General features: G+C 33.6%; 1 protein-coding gene across 1 annotated transcript in view; it reads left to right on the top strand.

The window, feature by feature from the left end:
• MTX2 (metaxin 2) overlaps nt 1-15,057 on the top strand; it is a 62,986-nt gene that overhangs the window by 23,660 nt on the left and 24,269 nt on the right. The window contains exons 3-4 of the mRNA XM_025850829.2: nt 851-898; nt 2,103-2,149. Coding sequence (XP_025706614.1) covers nt 851-898; nt 2,103-2,149 — 95 coding nt within the window. The remainder of the gene's footprint in view (nt 1-850; nt 899-2,102; nt 2,150-15,057) is intronic.

The following is a 15,057-nucleotide window of genomic DNA, read 5'->3' as shown; positions in this document are numbered from 1 at the left end:
GTTCTTCTGTATGTTTAAATACTACCAGCTTGGGCGCCTGGGTGGCTCAGTCGGTTGAGCGTCTGCCTTCAGCTCAGGTCGTGATCCCACAGTCCTAGGATCGAGTCTTGCATCGGGCTCCCTGCTCAGCGGGGAGCCTGCTTCTCGCCTGCCTCTTCCTATCTCTCTCCTTGTCTCTCATGAATAAATAAATAAAATCTTTAAATAAATAAATACTACCAGCTTATAAGGAAAGATGCATAGCCTGAAAGAGATCTATTTGGTTCTCTCATATAGTGTTATCCATTTGAAAATTTAGTTTGTTAAAGTTTATAGTAAAATATTGTTTCACTGTTTTTTTGATAGTGAATCAAATTGAGTATCTTAATAATTTTTTTAAGATTTATTTATTTAAGTAATCTCTGCACCAACATGGGGCTTGAACTCACAACCCCAAGATCAAGAATCACACGCTGTCCTGACTGAGCCAGCCAGGCACCCCCAAATTAAGTATCTTGTAAATAATTTGGAATGGTCTGTGTTTGGGAGCTAAAGGAAGAGTAGCATGCGGGCTGTTTTCGTTTTTAAATTTTCACTTTTGATTGGGCAAGATGTCTTCCACCTCTTCTCCGTTAAAATAACAACACACAACTCCCTACCAAATAAACCAAACATGCATTTAAAAGAAATTATCTAACCTACTTATACAGGATACCATACAACCTAAGGTAGTGTGATTAGTTGCCATATTTAAGATAACCTTGGCAATTGACTTTACTTAAATGCTCTAGGCAAGTGTTTGTGCTTATTAATTTGGTTATTGATATGTTTTTGCCCTATGTATCTAATTGTCACTGCCTTGTTTCCACAGCTACAGAGCCTTGGCCTGAAAATGCTACCTTATATCAGCAACTGAAAGGTAGGTACTTGTTCACAATTAAAAATAGTACGTATAAAAATATATCTAGGGGTGCCTGGGTGGCTCAGTTGGTTAAACATGTGCCTTCAGCTCAGGTTGTGGATCTCTGGGTCCTGGGATGGAGCCCCACATCGGGCTCCCTGCTCACCGGGGAGTCTGCTTGCTTCTTCCTCTGCCTCTGCTCCCCGCCCCCGCTTGTGCTTTCTGTCTCTCTGTGTCTCAAATATATAAATAAAATCTTTTAAATAAATAAATAAATAAACATATATTTGTTACCAAAAAAACACAACCCCTCAGTAATATCATTTACTTCTGAGAGAACATAAAGAAGGGCTTCTCTTGTATACTTTGTCAAGGAGATTTTGCCTAAACTGGTATCGGCTAGTGTAAAGCAACTATTCATGGCCTATAAGGTCCTTAGTTTATTACTGACTCATTATATGGGCTGCTGTAGGCCGTGTAAAATGATTGGTTGCAGGAGCACTTGGCACATTTACTGCGCCAGTAGCTGACACAGCAGAGTTTTGAAGTCCTGTGGTAAAGTGGGCTCTCAGTAAAAAGGAACTGTTAAAATGTATAGGCTAGGATGGTTCAGGCTTCCTTTAGCAGCTCTTCATATATCATCAGATCACATTATGGACCCCATTTGGGGCTCAGCAGCCTGCTGCAGTTGTCAGAAGACTGCAAAGTAATGAAGACTAATAGGCAGCAGCCCTAGTCTTCTACGCATGGAATTTTTATTGCAGCAAACTTGTCATCTTTCTTTTGTGTGACAGAGCTAGACACACTGTGCAATATTAACGGCAGGCTGGTTTTATATGATTTTGAATGCTTTTACTTTTAACTAGAGGGGTTTGAGCACATACTATTTTACTTAATTTTAATGAAAAGAGGAATAATATTTCTTGAAAAGTTGAAAAACGAATTTGTTTTTAAGTGAGTGATTTTCATTAAATATGGTTGATAAAATGAGAAGAATGATCAAATAGTTTTAGGGGAAATAGTCTATATTATGGACATATTTTGATAATTTAATCAGAATTATGATTACCCAATAGCGTTCATATAGAACTTCATAGTTTGGTGAAAGGCTGTACCTTTTATTTTTAAAAATAGGAATACTGTTTTAAAATAAAAATATAAGTATATTTTGCTTGTTTAGCGATCTCACTTTTGACTCAGACCTTTCATTGTATTTCCACAGGGGAGCAAATTTTGCTTTCTGACAATGCAGCTTCTCTTGCTGTGCAGGTAAATATGTAAATAATGTAACAATGTTCACTTTTGAGTTGCAACTATTTTTTCCTCTCCGGGCACTTTGTGATTTTTCTGTGTGATTTACCATTATCAATATAACATCTCTTCTGTGAAGTGTAATTTTATTATGTTAATATTTTCAGTTAATTGTTGTCAGTATATAAAATAAAAGTCTTCATTCTTTTTATAAAAATCACTTATATGCTAGATGTATTCTCTTAGTAGTGTAGCTTTTGGCTAGATATGGTATTGATTATTTGTGGTGATACGTTCCTTTATGGACACAGTTATTTTCTAACTTATTTCTAAAGATTTATTTACCACATGTTTTTAAGCATCATTCTTTCACTGTGCTCATTCTAGCCTAATCCGTTTGTTAATCTTGAAGCAGACATACTCTTCTCTAGCTATTCCTTATATATTTATTGATTACATTAATGTCTTTTATTCCCAAACCACTTATTGAATGCAGTAGTTCTTTATGTTGTATACCACAGTTATATAATCCAAAAAAGGTTAGTGGTCCTGTAAACTTTAAACTGCACCACAGGAAGAATAGAATACTTGGGGATTATTTGCTTTAAAAACTAATATTTGCTTTAAAAACTGTATATTAACTAACTGGAATTAAAATAAAAACTTAAAAAAAAAAAAAGCAAACCCTTCCAGATATTGCTAAAGGGCTCTGTGTAATCTTCACTGATTGTGTTTCCCTCTCCCTTCTCTTTCTTTATCCTGAATTTGCTTATCATATGATGGGACTATAGATAACTTATGCATACATAAGAAGGGAACAAAAATAACTAGTATTATAGATTGCTTTTTTAATTCATGTAAATTTAACAAATTGTATGTGTTTGATTGTTTTTTTGGTACTTGACTTGGTTTTTTTATATTTGTCCGTATTGATAGATATACCTCTGATTTACTCATTTTTATTAATGTATGTTATCCCACTGTATGAATATACCACAATTTACTAAAGAAAAAGGGAGAGAAATGTCTATGGAGATTATAGAATTAAAATTATTCAAACATTTTGCATATGTAGCTGTTATTAGTGTTAGCTTACATAGTTTGAATCACAAAGAGGATTTTATTGTGCAGCACTAAAAGATAACTTAAAAGAGAAACCTAAGACATGTGGCATTTTTGGAGATGGGAGTATGAGCTTCTGGAGGACAGAAAGAAAGGCAGGAAAGAAAGCCTGTGAGCTTTTGCTGTGTTCTAGGCGTGATGGTAAGCACTTGGGTCATCTCACATTTTTTTTTTTTTAGATTTTATTTATTTATTTATTTGACAGAGAGAGAGAGAGAGAGAGAGAGAGAGAGACAGCAAGAGAGGAAACACAAGCAGGGGGAGTGGGAGAGGGAGAAGCAGGCTTCCCGCCGAGCAGGGAGCCCGATGCGGGGCTTGATCCCAGGACTCTGGGATCATGACCTGAGCCGAAGGCAGACGCTTAACAACTGAGCCACTCAGGCGCCTCCGTCTCACATTTTTTTATGCAACTTGATATTCTCTGCGTTTAGTTACTGTGTTTGATAGCATGTCATTCAGTATATCTTTGTTTTTATTAAGGCAGGGAAAGAAGGAAAAGATGGAAAGAAATGTATTTGGACAATAATTTATTCATATGAGTATCTATGAGTATCTAAGTTTCTTTCTTTTAGATTTATTTTAAATCTTTTTACCAAAAATGTAAATTACCTATATTTTATTTATTTACCTTTGTTTTATTTTTATTTTTTTTAAGATTTTATTTATTTATTTGAGAGAGGGAAAGCACAGAGGGAGAGGGAGAAGCAGACTCCCCACTGAGCCCAGAGCCTGATGTGGGATTCTATTCCAGGACCCTGAGGTCATGACCTGAGCCTCATGAGGTCATGACCTGAGCTGAAGGTAGACGTTTAACCAACTGAGCCACCCAGACGCCCCCCTTTATTTTATCTTTAGATACTACTATTATAACTAGTGAATTTTTTTTCTTATGTTAACTTTTGAGAAGCAGAAATTCGCAGTTGATTATATACAATAAATGTGGACTTTATACTGCTATTAATCTTTTGCTGTTTTTGGTGAGGGTGAATTTAAATTTAGCTTTCGGATACAAATAACGCAGGGCGTAGCATACCAGATGTACTCGGTAAATGTTTGTTAAGTGAAAGGTTTATAAGTGTGGTAAAAGCAATTTTGCCTGATAACTGAAAGCGCAAACAAATTATTTGCTGTGTATAAAATAGAATTTTCAGTGTTTATCTTTGAAAAAAATAGCTTTCTAACACAGTGAATATTTTAGTTGAAACACTAATTCTTAACACTTTTTTAATTGCCATTTTTGGGATAACTCTTTCAGGACCTCATGAAAACTGTGAAACACTTCTCCAGAAAACATGCCAGCATACACACACAAATAGACACATACCTAAGCTATTCTGCATATGGTTTCAGGGGGCTTACTGATCTCCTTGCTGAAGCTATTTGGGGATCTCCTATGAAAAGACCCTAAAATTACTGATGTAATTTTCACCAAGTAGAAAGGTATTTTGAGAAGGAATAGAACAGTGGTTCTTAACTGAAGGAGATTTCTACCCGACAGAAGACATTTGACAGTGTTTAGACATTTTTGGTTGTCCTAACTGTTGGGGAGGGTGCTATTGGCATCTACTGGGTAAATGCCAGGATGCTGTTAAACAGCTTACAATGCACAGGACAGTCCCTCCACAACAAAAAATTACCCAGCCCCAAAGGTAAATAGTGTCAATGTTGAGAAGCTCTGGAGTGAACTAGTTTTCAGTACAAACCAAGATATCAATATGTTACCATTAAAAAAAAATAATGTTTTAAGTAATCTGGGGGAGGGAAGAGAAAAGAAATCTTAGTGTGTACTTTATTTAGCAACTCTGTTTTTATGGTTCCTTTTAATTTACTTTCTCACCATGGCTTCTCAAATCATAGTTATAATCAACAATAAAACCAGAAAAAGAAAGAACCTTTTAAAATGCAGAATTTGCTTAACCATTTCAGTTTTTTTGTTATCCTACATATGTCACCTAGATGATAAATTAACCAGCATATATTAAAAATTCTTAGTTTTCTTCAATATTCTTTGACTTGACAGCTGATAGTAGCCATGACTATAAATGTGACTTTTCCAGATATCTGATGTAAACTTTATGGAGTAATTTTCTTCTATATAGTGGACCAGTATCCGTTTAGAAGAATCAGTTAAATGTGTAAAATTGATCAAAACAATGTGACAGGTATCCATAAATTGGATATTTTCTAGAAGATACCAGATATCAAGCATCAGATATTTTAATAGTCTGCCAGTTAAGCCATCAGGAAATTTAAATTTTACCTACCACATAGACTTGGCATTTATTATATTCCTGGAACTAAGTGGTTAGATCTTTTTTGATTAAAGGAACCCATATGATTTCAGTTTAAAAGAAAATAAATTTTTCCCCCATGGCTGTTATTTCCTCGTAGATTTGCTTTTTCCCCCTCCCCCACAAAGTATTGGTATTACCTGAAGTGTCTGTCTAGTCATATAACAATCTTGTATGTTGAATATCGTGTAATATTAGTGTAGCATGTTCCTCTGGTTCTCATGAGCAGAGTGTGTGTGTGTAGCAGTATGTGCATACTGTATAATCAAATTGTGTGTGTGTAATTGGGAAAAAAATCTTGATAATAACTCTGTTACAGAACAGGCAAATCCACAGAGAGAGAAAGTATATTAGTGGTTGCCAGGAGCTGGGGAGAGGTAGAAAGAGGAAGTGCAAGGTATTGGGAATAACTGTTAATGGGTACAGGGTTTCTTTTTGAGGTGATGAATATGTTCTAAAATTAGACAGTGGTGATAGTTGCACAATTTTATAAGTATACTAAAAATCGAACTGAACACTTTAATAAAAAGATGAATTGTATGGTATATAAATTATATGTCAATAAATCTGTTTTTTTTTAAATTAAAAAAGAAATTCTGTTACTACTCTCTCACCTCCTAAACTTGAACCACTGTCCAATAGATATGTACTGTATATAATGTTGGCCACGTATGTAGTTAGAAATTTTGTAGTCCCATTAAAAAATGTAAAAAAACCCCGATGAAATGAATTTTAATCATGTTTTATTTAACCCAGTGTATCCAGATGTTACCATTTTAACATGTGATCAGTACAAAATTTATTAATGGGATGTTTTACTTTTTTATATTAAGTTCAAAATCTGATGTGTATTTTACACTTAGAACACATCTCAGTTTGTGCTAGCCACATTTCAGGTGCTCAGTAGCCACATGTAGCTGATGACTCTTGTATTGAACAGCACATATCTAGAAATACAGTATGAGCAAATACATATGAACTTCCCTGCAGTTTTTCTGAGTAAAATGTCTTATTTTCTTCAAGTTTATGACTTTACTGATTTGGTATATGCTGTCTTTCATAGTAGCTTTGCCAAGTGAAATGAGAGTTGGTCTCTTCCAAATACAGTATACCTTAAACATTACTCTTTGTTCCTCATCTGTAAAACGGAGATATAATAACAGCTATTTTATTGTATGTCATGAGGATTGGATATGTTAATATATATAAAATACTTAGAAAAGTACTTGGCACGATGGAAATATGCAGTGAATGTTGGTTATTATTTCCTTCTCTCCTACTCATTGACAGGAAGTGTGTATAATCAGTGTCAGCAGGAGGAATGGAAGCTTGCGGGCTTTATATTGCCTGAACACACTGAAGTAATTAAAATAAATTTTAGGTTTAAGAATTTTTTTGGAGGGACACCTGGGTGGCTCTGTCAGTTAAGCGTCCGACTCTTGGTTTCCGCTCAGGTCATGATCTTGGGATCATGGGATGGAGCCTTTTGTCGGGCTCTGCACTCAGTGCGGGAGTCTGCTTGTCTCTCTCCCTCTCCTTCTGTTCCTCTGCTCCTCCCCCAGCTCGCGTGCTCGCTCTCTCAAATAAATAAAATCTTTAAAACATTTTTGGGGGGGGCACATACTTGAATTTGTGTAACATTCATGGCATACCTAAAAAATGTTAATATTGAATGCTTTAATTCAAACAAAGTATTTTTTTAGAAAATGCTGAATAGGATTTGTTTCAAAAGTGAGTTTTTATTGAATACTTTTATTGTTTAAGGCATTCTACTGAGAGCTTTTATGTGAAGTACCTCATTCAGTTCTTACCATAATCCTGGTGTAGGGGACTATTATGAACCTCATTTGTGGAAACTGGAACTAAAGAGAGCTTTTCCCAAGGTCAAAGAGCCCACAGAGTGTGGAGGTGTGAACAGACAATAACAGCAGTAATGGTTGAGTACCTACCTAATGTGCTCATCACTATGCTGAGCACTTAATTCTTATTAACTCATTTAATCCTTAAAACAACTTAAGGGGTAGGTGCTATTATAATTCGCATTCTGCCGGTAATGTTAGTAAGAACAACAATAATAACTGAAGCTAAAATGTACACAGCACTTACTCCATGTGCCAGGTCTTGTTAAATGTACCTTATGTATCATAGGTAACTTTCTCACACAGCAACTCTAGGAGGTGGGTAGTAGTAGTATTTCTGTTTTACAAATTAGCAAGTTAAAGTGAAGAGGTTAAGCAAGTGGCTCAAACTTACATGGGTGGTACTTGGTAGAGCTGGAATGCAATCCGAGGGGGAGTCTAGAGTCAAGAATTCATGCTTATAATACTTTGTTGCGTATCATCAGTTCAGTCCAGGGACACAGATCTTTGAATTTTTATTCGAAATAAGTGGACATTGAATTCGAAAATCATTTCTGACATTTCCTAGCAAGTTATATCTTACGGTTTATAGATTACTTTAAGATGTGAAAGATAAACATGTCTCCGCTTTTGGATCTCTGAAATGTGATAAAGGCAGTTTTACCTATATTATCAGTTATTGTGAAGCTCAAGTTAGATAATAAATGAGAAATTCTTTTGAAAAAAGTGAAAGCAATAGAAATAACAATAGCATATTTTATGAATGTATATAATAAAATTGTTACTTTCTAATAAGTTTTAGAAAGGATGTTATTTATTATAGGAAGCCAATTTAAAAAGAAACCTGTTTTCCTTTTTTGTATGGCTTAATCTTTTGTAAAAGTTTGAATTTATTTTTATAGAGTGTCTCAAACTGATAGTCATTATTAGAATGCTGCATAAAAGAGAATGGTACTTTTTACTTAGTTTTTATACTCACTTCCAGTAAGAATAACATTTAAGCTCAGGTTAAGGGAAAGATCACTATTCTACTTAATATTCTCATTTTCCTGTACTTTTTGTGAATGAATACTCTGTCTCTAAAAATGAAAGGGCAGACAACAAAAAACCTTTTTTTCTGTTGAATATGTTGTATCATTTAAAAAAGTCAGCATTTTTATAGGCCCTATTAATTCTGGGCCATGAACACTTATATGTCACATCTGCTGATAAATTGTTAGCTGACCCTTGCTTTTTCCTTTTAGCAAATGGTGCCTTTTAGGTAGACATATTAATTAGCAGTTAAATGATAATATCCTCCTATAGTGATTGGGAAGAGCAGGAGAGAAGAGTATCTCTCTCTCCTTTGGACTGTGAGTCATTTGTGCCATTGGAGAAATAACAGTGATTATGAAGATACATCCACTGTAAACATGTCTTGTCATTCAGATGGCTGCTGTGGACAGCTTACCTTGGGAATTGTAGAGGAAATGATTTTGAATTTTCAGTTTAGTTGGATACATTTTTTTCTTTAAACAAGTTGTTCATGGTTATATACAGTTTTTTTAAGTATGTCTGTTCAAACCTGATAAAAATCCAAGTAGGATGCCACCAGTGTATATGTTTTAATAGAGAATTATGAGAATACTGTTTTATGAAAAACATTTTTAAAATTGATGTAAGTTAAAGTTTCATAGAGCATAAAAGTTTTTTGAAGTTTGTTCATCCCTTCATTTTGATCATCTGCAAAATGAGGCTTCTGTATTTACTTTCAGGATTAGAAGAAGGAAAGGAAAGCTTAGAGGTAGAGAGAATTTAGGGAATGTTTATTACATAAGGGGACCTGTAAAATCCTTTTCAGTAGAATTTTAGTAATGGAGGCTGTAGGATGTTTTCTTGATATCACTGAATTTAAATTCTTCAGACTGAATGTCTTATATCCCCTTTTATATACCAGCAGTATTAAAGTATTTTGGTGATTTATGCTTAAAAAACGTGGAAGAATTTAAATATATAAAATATGATCTTCAGAAAAGATAATTTAAATTGAGATAATTAAAATTGAACTTAAATTACAAACAGAATTTAGCAGATTAAAAACATTTTCAGTATTAATATTAATTACTCAACATATAAGTGGTATGGTATATACAAAACATTTAAATTAGTCTTACAGGATTTGTAAAAATGAAGCATATTCAAAATAGAATTAGGTCGCTATTAGAGCTGTCATTTTTAGTAGGTAGTGAAATAAAATGATTTTGCAGGGTAATGGTTTACTAACATAAGTATTTAACTTAGCAAAAATGCACTTTCCTGCAGTCAGGAGAGATTGCAAGTTAGAATATCAACCATATACTTTTCAGTGTAAAAAGTAAATAGCGAGCAGGATTTTAAAATTTGTTGCTGTTAAACAGAACAATGAAGACATAGCAGTAAGATGAAAAAATGACAGTCTGTTTTTTAAACAGAAAAGGGCTAGGATTCTTCATTATTAGATATACAGTATCAGCATAATCGATCTAGCAGCATTATATTTGAGCTGAAAATACACTTAAATTTGAGGCCATACACTAGCCTGTGTGAACGAAACATCTTTCATATAGTTCTAAGATGAAATTACCCTTGAATGAATAGCATCTTCATTTATCTTCAAACCTCTTCTGTGCTCTTAGTGTATCTACTCTTTCAACATTCCACAACAAGAATTACATTACACCATTATACCAGGGTACTTCTGCAGTGTGAAATAGATTGGTTTGGAAAATGAACCTGGCTTTGCTATAAATTACATTCTCAGGTACAAAGGAATTTGTTATTTTGTTTAAAATAGTCACAAATATAATTAAGGTCTTAATTTATGTTAAACTACAAATATGGCTATTACTTTAACTGGATTAGGAACTTAATCTGTCACTTCAGGAATGATACCTAACACTTTTCATTTGTAACCTTAGATACATTATTTCAATTACAGGGTCTGCAGCTGTTTGATATAAAAAATGAATCATTTTGTAGGTAGATTTGTTCATGGTTTTTAATTTTAAAACATGCTTCTTCAGTAAGGTGGAAAGTAATTCTTTGGTTGTCGTCACAGATTTTTCTTTTGTGTCCTGGTAGAATAAGATATGAATTAAAATTCAGAACCATTTTCATTTTGTGTCCTGAAAATGGCATTGCATGCTTTAGAATAGTCCTTAGTGAATTCTTGTGTGAAATATTTCAAATTTAATTATGAAATGAATAGAAGCTTTGTCCTAAAGAAGAAAATCGAAGGTCTGCTTTCTAAGGATAGCTTTACATGATTAGACTGAAAATTGCTTGTTTCCCTATCTAGAATTTGGGTAACTTTGTTAATGGGATCTACATACATTTAGAAGCTAAGCTATGTTTATAATCCCTTAAATTCCATAATATTAATCTGTGTAAGGCACCTCATCTTTTTAACATTCAAAAACAATGCTTTAAAATTTTGTAGTATTTTTATATTTTTATTGGCAAGCAATGTTGATTTTATTGCTTAAATACAAAGAGTATTCTTATGTATTTAATTTGTAAGACAAATAAATGTTCATTTTGTTTTTGGAATAAAGAAGAGGAAAGAAGGTAGTTGGTGCTGTTTATTGGTAAATGATCCAATGTTGAGTTACTGTTAGATTATCACAATGAATACATATCCCTGCCGTCTGCTATTTAGCTTGTCCTAAGAATTTAAAATTTGTTGGATTTTTGTTGTTATTTTTCTCAGCTGGGAATATTTATCTGTAAATAATAAAACGCTCATTATAGGAGCTCAAAAAAAAGTAGTTTCCTTTCTTTACTCCCAAACTGTTCATTATTGAGTGCCAAATATGTGACTGGTATTGCTTTAGGTTCTTGGGTTATAGGAATTATTCTCTGTGCCTTTGACTGTTTTATAGCTCCTTATACTTAATATTGACCTTACAACTTACTTTTATTTATATTTAATTCTAACAGGGAGAGCTTGTGTCTTCTCCTATTCTGGTTATCTTTTTTTTGTTGCTTTCTTTGTGAATTGATTTTTTTTCTACAGCTGTCAGATGTTGATGTATCTAAAGTTGAGTCAGATATTCCAAAAGTAGTTTTCAGGTGAGAGTTGTGTTAAGGGAGATTTATTCTCTGATGTGATCTGTCTCATATGTTCTCTTAATAGCATTTCATGTTTTTGATACCAAATTTGCTCTATTTAAAGCTATTTATGCTCATTGAATTGTGGTTTCTGATAACTTTTTAACTTAAATTCCTGTTACTGTTTTTCTAAAACGTTATCTGCTTATGGATATATTTGTCATTTTATTGATTTTTAAAAATAACTCTGAATTTAACAGGAGTTACATCTAACTTTTTAATGCAGTGAGCTCTGGTTCCATAAAATAACAAAATACTAATCTTTGTTGTAGCTTACTAGTTTTCTACAAATTTAGGTATGTTTTCATTTATTATTGTGAATATCTATGGCTTAGTCATTGAGCAAATGTTAAATGAGAGCCTATGGTATGCTGAAGATAAAGTAGTGAACAAGATAGACGTGGTCAGTGTGTGCTAACAGAGCTTACATTCTGGAGGCCTTTTATCAGTTCATTTATTAGTTTCATCAGTATGTGTGACTTTGAAAAATTATTCATAAAGTAAAAGTTTATGTTAATATCAAAACATCTTTATTCACTTATTTTTGCCTTGTTTAAAAGGTTTTACATAAAGTACGTACTGCAATCATAGAAATCATATTTACTCTTTACCTTACTATTCTTTAAAAAAAGTACTTTTGGTTCTGTTCCTTTATTTATCCTTTTAATATGTATTTAGGGATTTTTTAATTTTATGTACAATTTTACTCTTGATTATAAAGGAAATTATTTACCTTTTTCTCTTAAGGAGGTATTAAAGGGTAATAAGTGAAGTCAACTTTCTTTTGAAATCACCAAGGTTAAGCAGTCTTTCTTCCTTTATAAATGGATAAATGAGTATTTATGGTTACTAATATTATTACTGTTAATCCTAATAATATCTTATATCTATTGAACTACTATGTGCCAGATAGTATATAAAATGTTTTACATATTAGTACTTCAGTTAATTTGCCTAATTAATTGTTTCATTTTAGAAATGAGAAAGCTTATGAGGTAAAGGAACTTGAGATTCTCAAGACTTCTGCTCTATTAAGCCTTATCGTTCCTTATTGACTCTTAAAATTGATACAGAGGATTTCTATTTTTCTTCTTCTTTTTTTTAAATTAAAAAAAATTTTTTTAGTAGGCTCCATGCCCAGCATGGAGCCCAACGTGGGGCTCGATCTCACGACCCTGAAATCATGACCTGAGCCAAAATTGAGTCACTTAACCGAGTGAGCCACCCAGGAGCCCTCTTCTGCTCACTTTTTAACCAGATTATTTGGGTTTTTTTTTTTTTTTTTCGATGTTAGCTTATGTTAGTTCTTTTTATGTTTTGGATATTGACTTTTCAGTTTTTAAACTTAGTGGGCTGTAGATGCAGGGGACACAAGAGATCAAAGATAACTGTTCTTGGTTGTGTTTTTATTCTGCATAATAATTATAGCTCTACCCTTTTCTTAATACCTCAATACTACCATACTTGCAGGAAAATATTGACAAAGATTATACGGATTTGTAGGTACTTTCGTCACCTCTTCCACAAAAGAAATGAGGATGGCCTTTAAGGTTGGGCTTCTCAACATTTGAGTAGAATTGCTTATATGGTTTCAAAGCATATAACTGTGCCTTAGTGACCACGTCTTTGAAAAGAGAGCAGAGTTGTCTGCTAAGTGATATTAGAGAAGTCCGTCTTAAAGATTCCCAAGTCTCCCTCTGCCCACCGAAACCTGCTCATCCCACAGTTTTTCCTATTTTGGTAAATGGCAGTTCCATTATTCTGGTTGTTTATGTCAGAAATTTTGAGCCATCTTTGGAGTCCTCTCTTTTTTCCTATATTCACAGCCAGTTGTCAGCAAAACCTTTTGGCCCTAGCTTAAAAATACAGCCAGAATCTGACTTCTTGTTCCCTTCAGTACTCTTGTCTTAATCCAGGCCACCATCATTTCTTGCCTGGATTGTTGCAGAATCCTTCTAACTAGTGCTTCTGCTTCTGTTCTTCTACTCTCTACAGTCTAATCTTTGTATAGCTGCTTGTAGTCCTTTAAAATATTAGATTCCAGCAGTCTTGAGCTCAGCACCTTCGTATGATTGTTCATTTCACTCAAAGTAAAGGTCAGAATCCTTAAAATTATCTGGAAGTCCTACATGATCTCCTGGTTATCTTTGATGTCATCTCTTACCACTCACTTCCTTAATCTGCATTGTCAGACTGGTCTTGTTGTTCCTCAGACACACCAGTTGGAGTATAAGACTGTGTGAGTGCCTTTGAACTTGGACTGCTCTTCTCTTAGATATATACATGGCTTGCTCCCTAACTTCCTTGAGCTTTATGCTCAAATGTTGCCTTACTGGTGAGCCCTTATCTGACCACTCTACATATAACAGCAGGACCTTCATACTGCTTTGTATTTCTAAGTAGCAGGGATCACCATACATATTTTCTAGTTTGTTTATCATCTGTCTCCATTGGAATGTAAACTCCATGAAGGCCTAGAGTTTATGTTCACTGCTCTTCTCTCAGTGCCTAGAACAGTTGTGATACATAGTAGCTGCTTAGTAAATCTGTATCAGGTATATGGATGAATGCATAAATGCTTTCCATTCATTCTTCTAGATAATCAATATTGTGTCTTCCTATCAAGTTAGTTCACGGGAAGCTATGCATTAGACCAAATAAATTAGCCTTTTGCAGGCCTTACTGAGTTGTGTTTTAATGTTTTGCTCCAGGGCTTTAGAAGAAAAATAACACAAAAAGCAATTCTGAATATGGTGTATGTTGTCTCATGTCATTCAGTAGCCCTTAGAGAAGATTCCAGATGAAAAATGTCTTTTGGAGTTTAGTATGAGGAATTCAGTTGAGGACTGACCCCATTCTTTTTTGAAGACTATAAATATTCCATTGATGGATTCACTGCAGTTTATAGAATCAGTTTCTTATTGATGGATATTAGGTACTGTTATTATTATTCTAAGTATAAATGTTATAAGTATACTAAAGTAGGGTTTAGGCATGAATATCATTACATATATTATGAAATTTTATGCAGATACGTTCATATATTTCTAGCAATACAATTGTAGTGTCAAAGGATAGGTACATTAGGATTTTTGTAGCTGTTGCCAAACTAACCTTGTAAAAGAGTGCATTGATTTATACTTCAACCACTGGTTGAGTATATATAAATTTTGTGTTTTGAATTTTGACTAAGCAGTCTTTTAAAAAATGTTTTTATTATCAGAAGTTTCTGTTGCTTCATTAAAAAAATTCACATAGGATTAGAACTAGAAGATTTACTGAGTTTTAGACTTCTTTAGTCTTCATTTTGTGATTTGATGTATTTTCAGATTTTCATGTTTATTCATTCATTTATTGAGCTGATAATCATTATCTGGCACATAACTGGGAATTACAATAGTAAATGCTAGTTTTAGAAGACAGAGGTATCTGAAAGGAGCGAGAAGAATCAGAAGCTTGCCACCATATTACTGAAAGGTTGCTATAATAGGATCCCTGCCTGTATTCCTGATATTCTGTTATCTAC

The sequence above is a fragment of the Callorhinus ursinus genome, unplaced genomic scaffold (assembly GCF_003265705.2).
Source record: "Callorhinus ursinus isolate GAN/ISIS: 27379988/994484 unplaced genomic scaffold, GSC_fseal_2.0 scaffold2, whole genome shotgun sequence".
Taxonomy (NCBI): Eukaryota; Metazoa; Chordata; class Mammalia; order Carnivora; family Otariidae; genus Callorhinus; species Callorhinus ursinus.
Note: the sequence above shows the minus strand (reverse complement) of the source record. Positions and strands in the feature narration are given on the sequence as shown.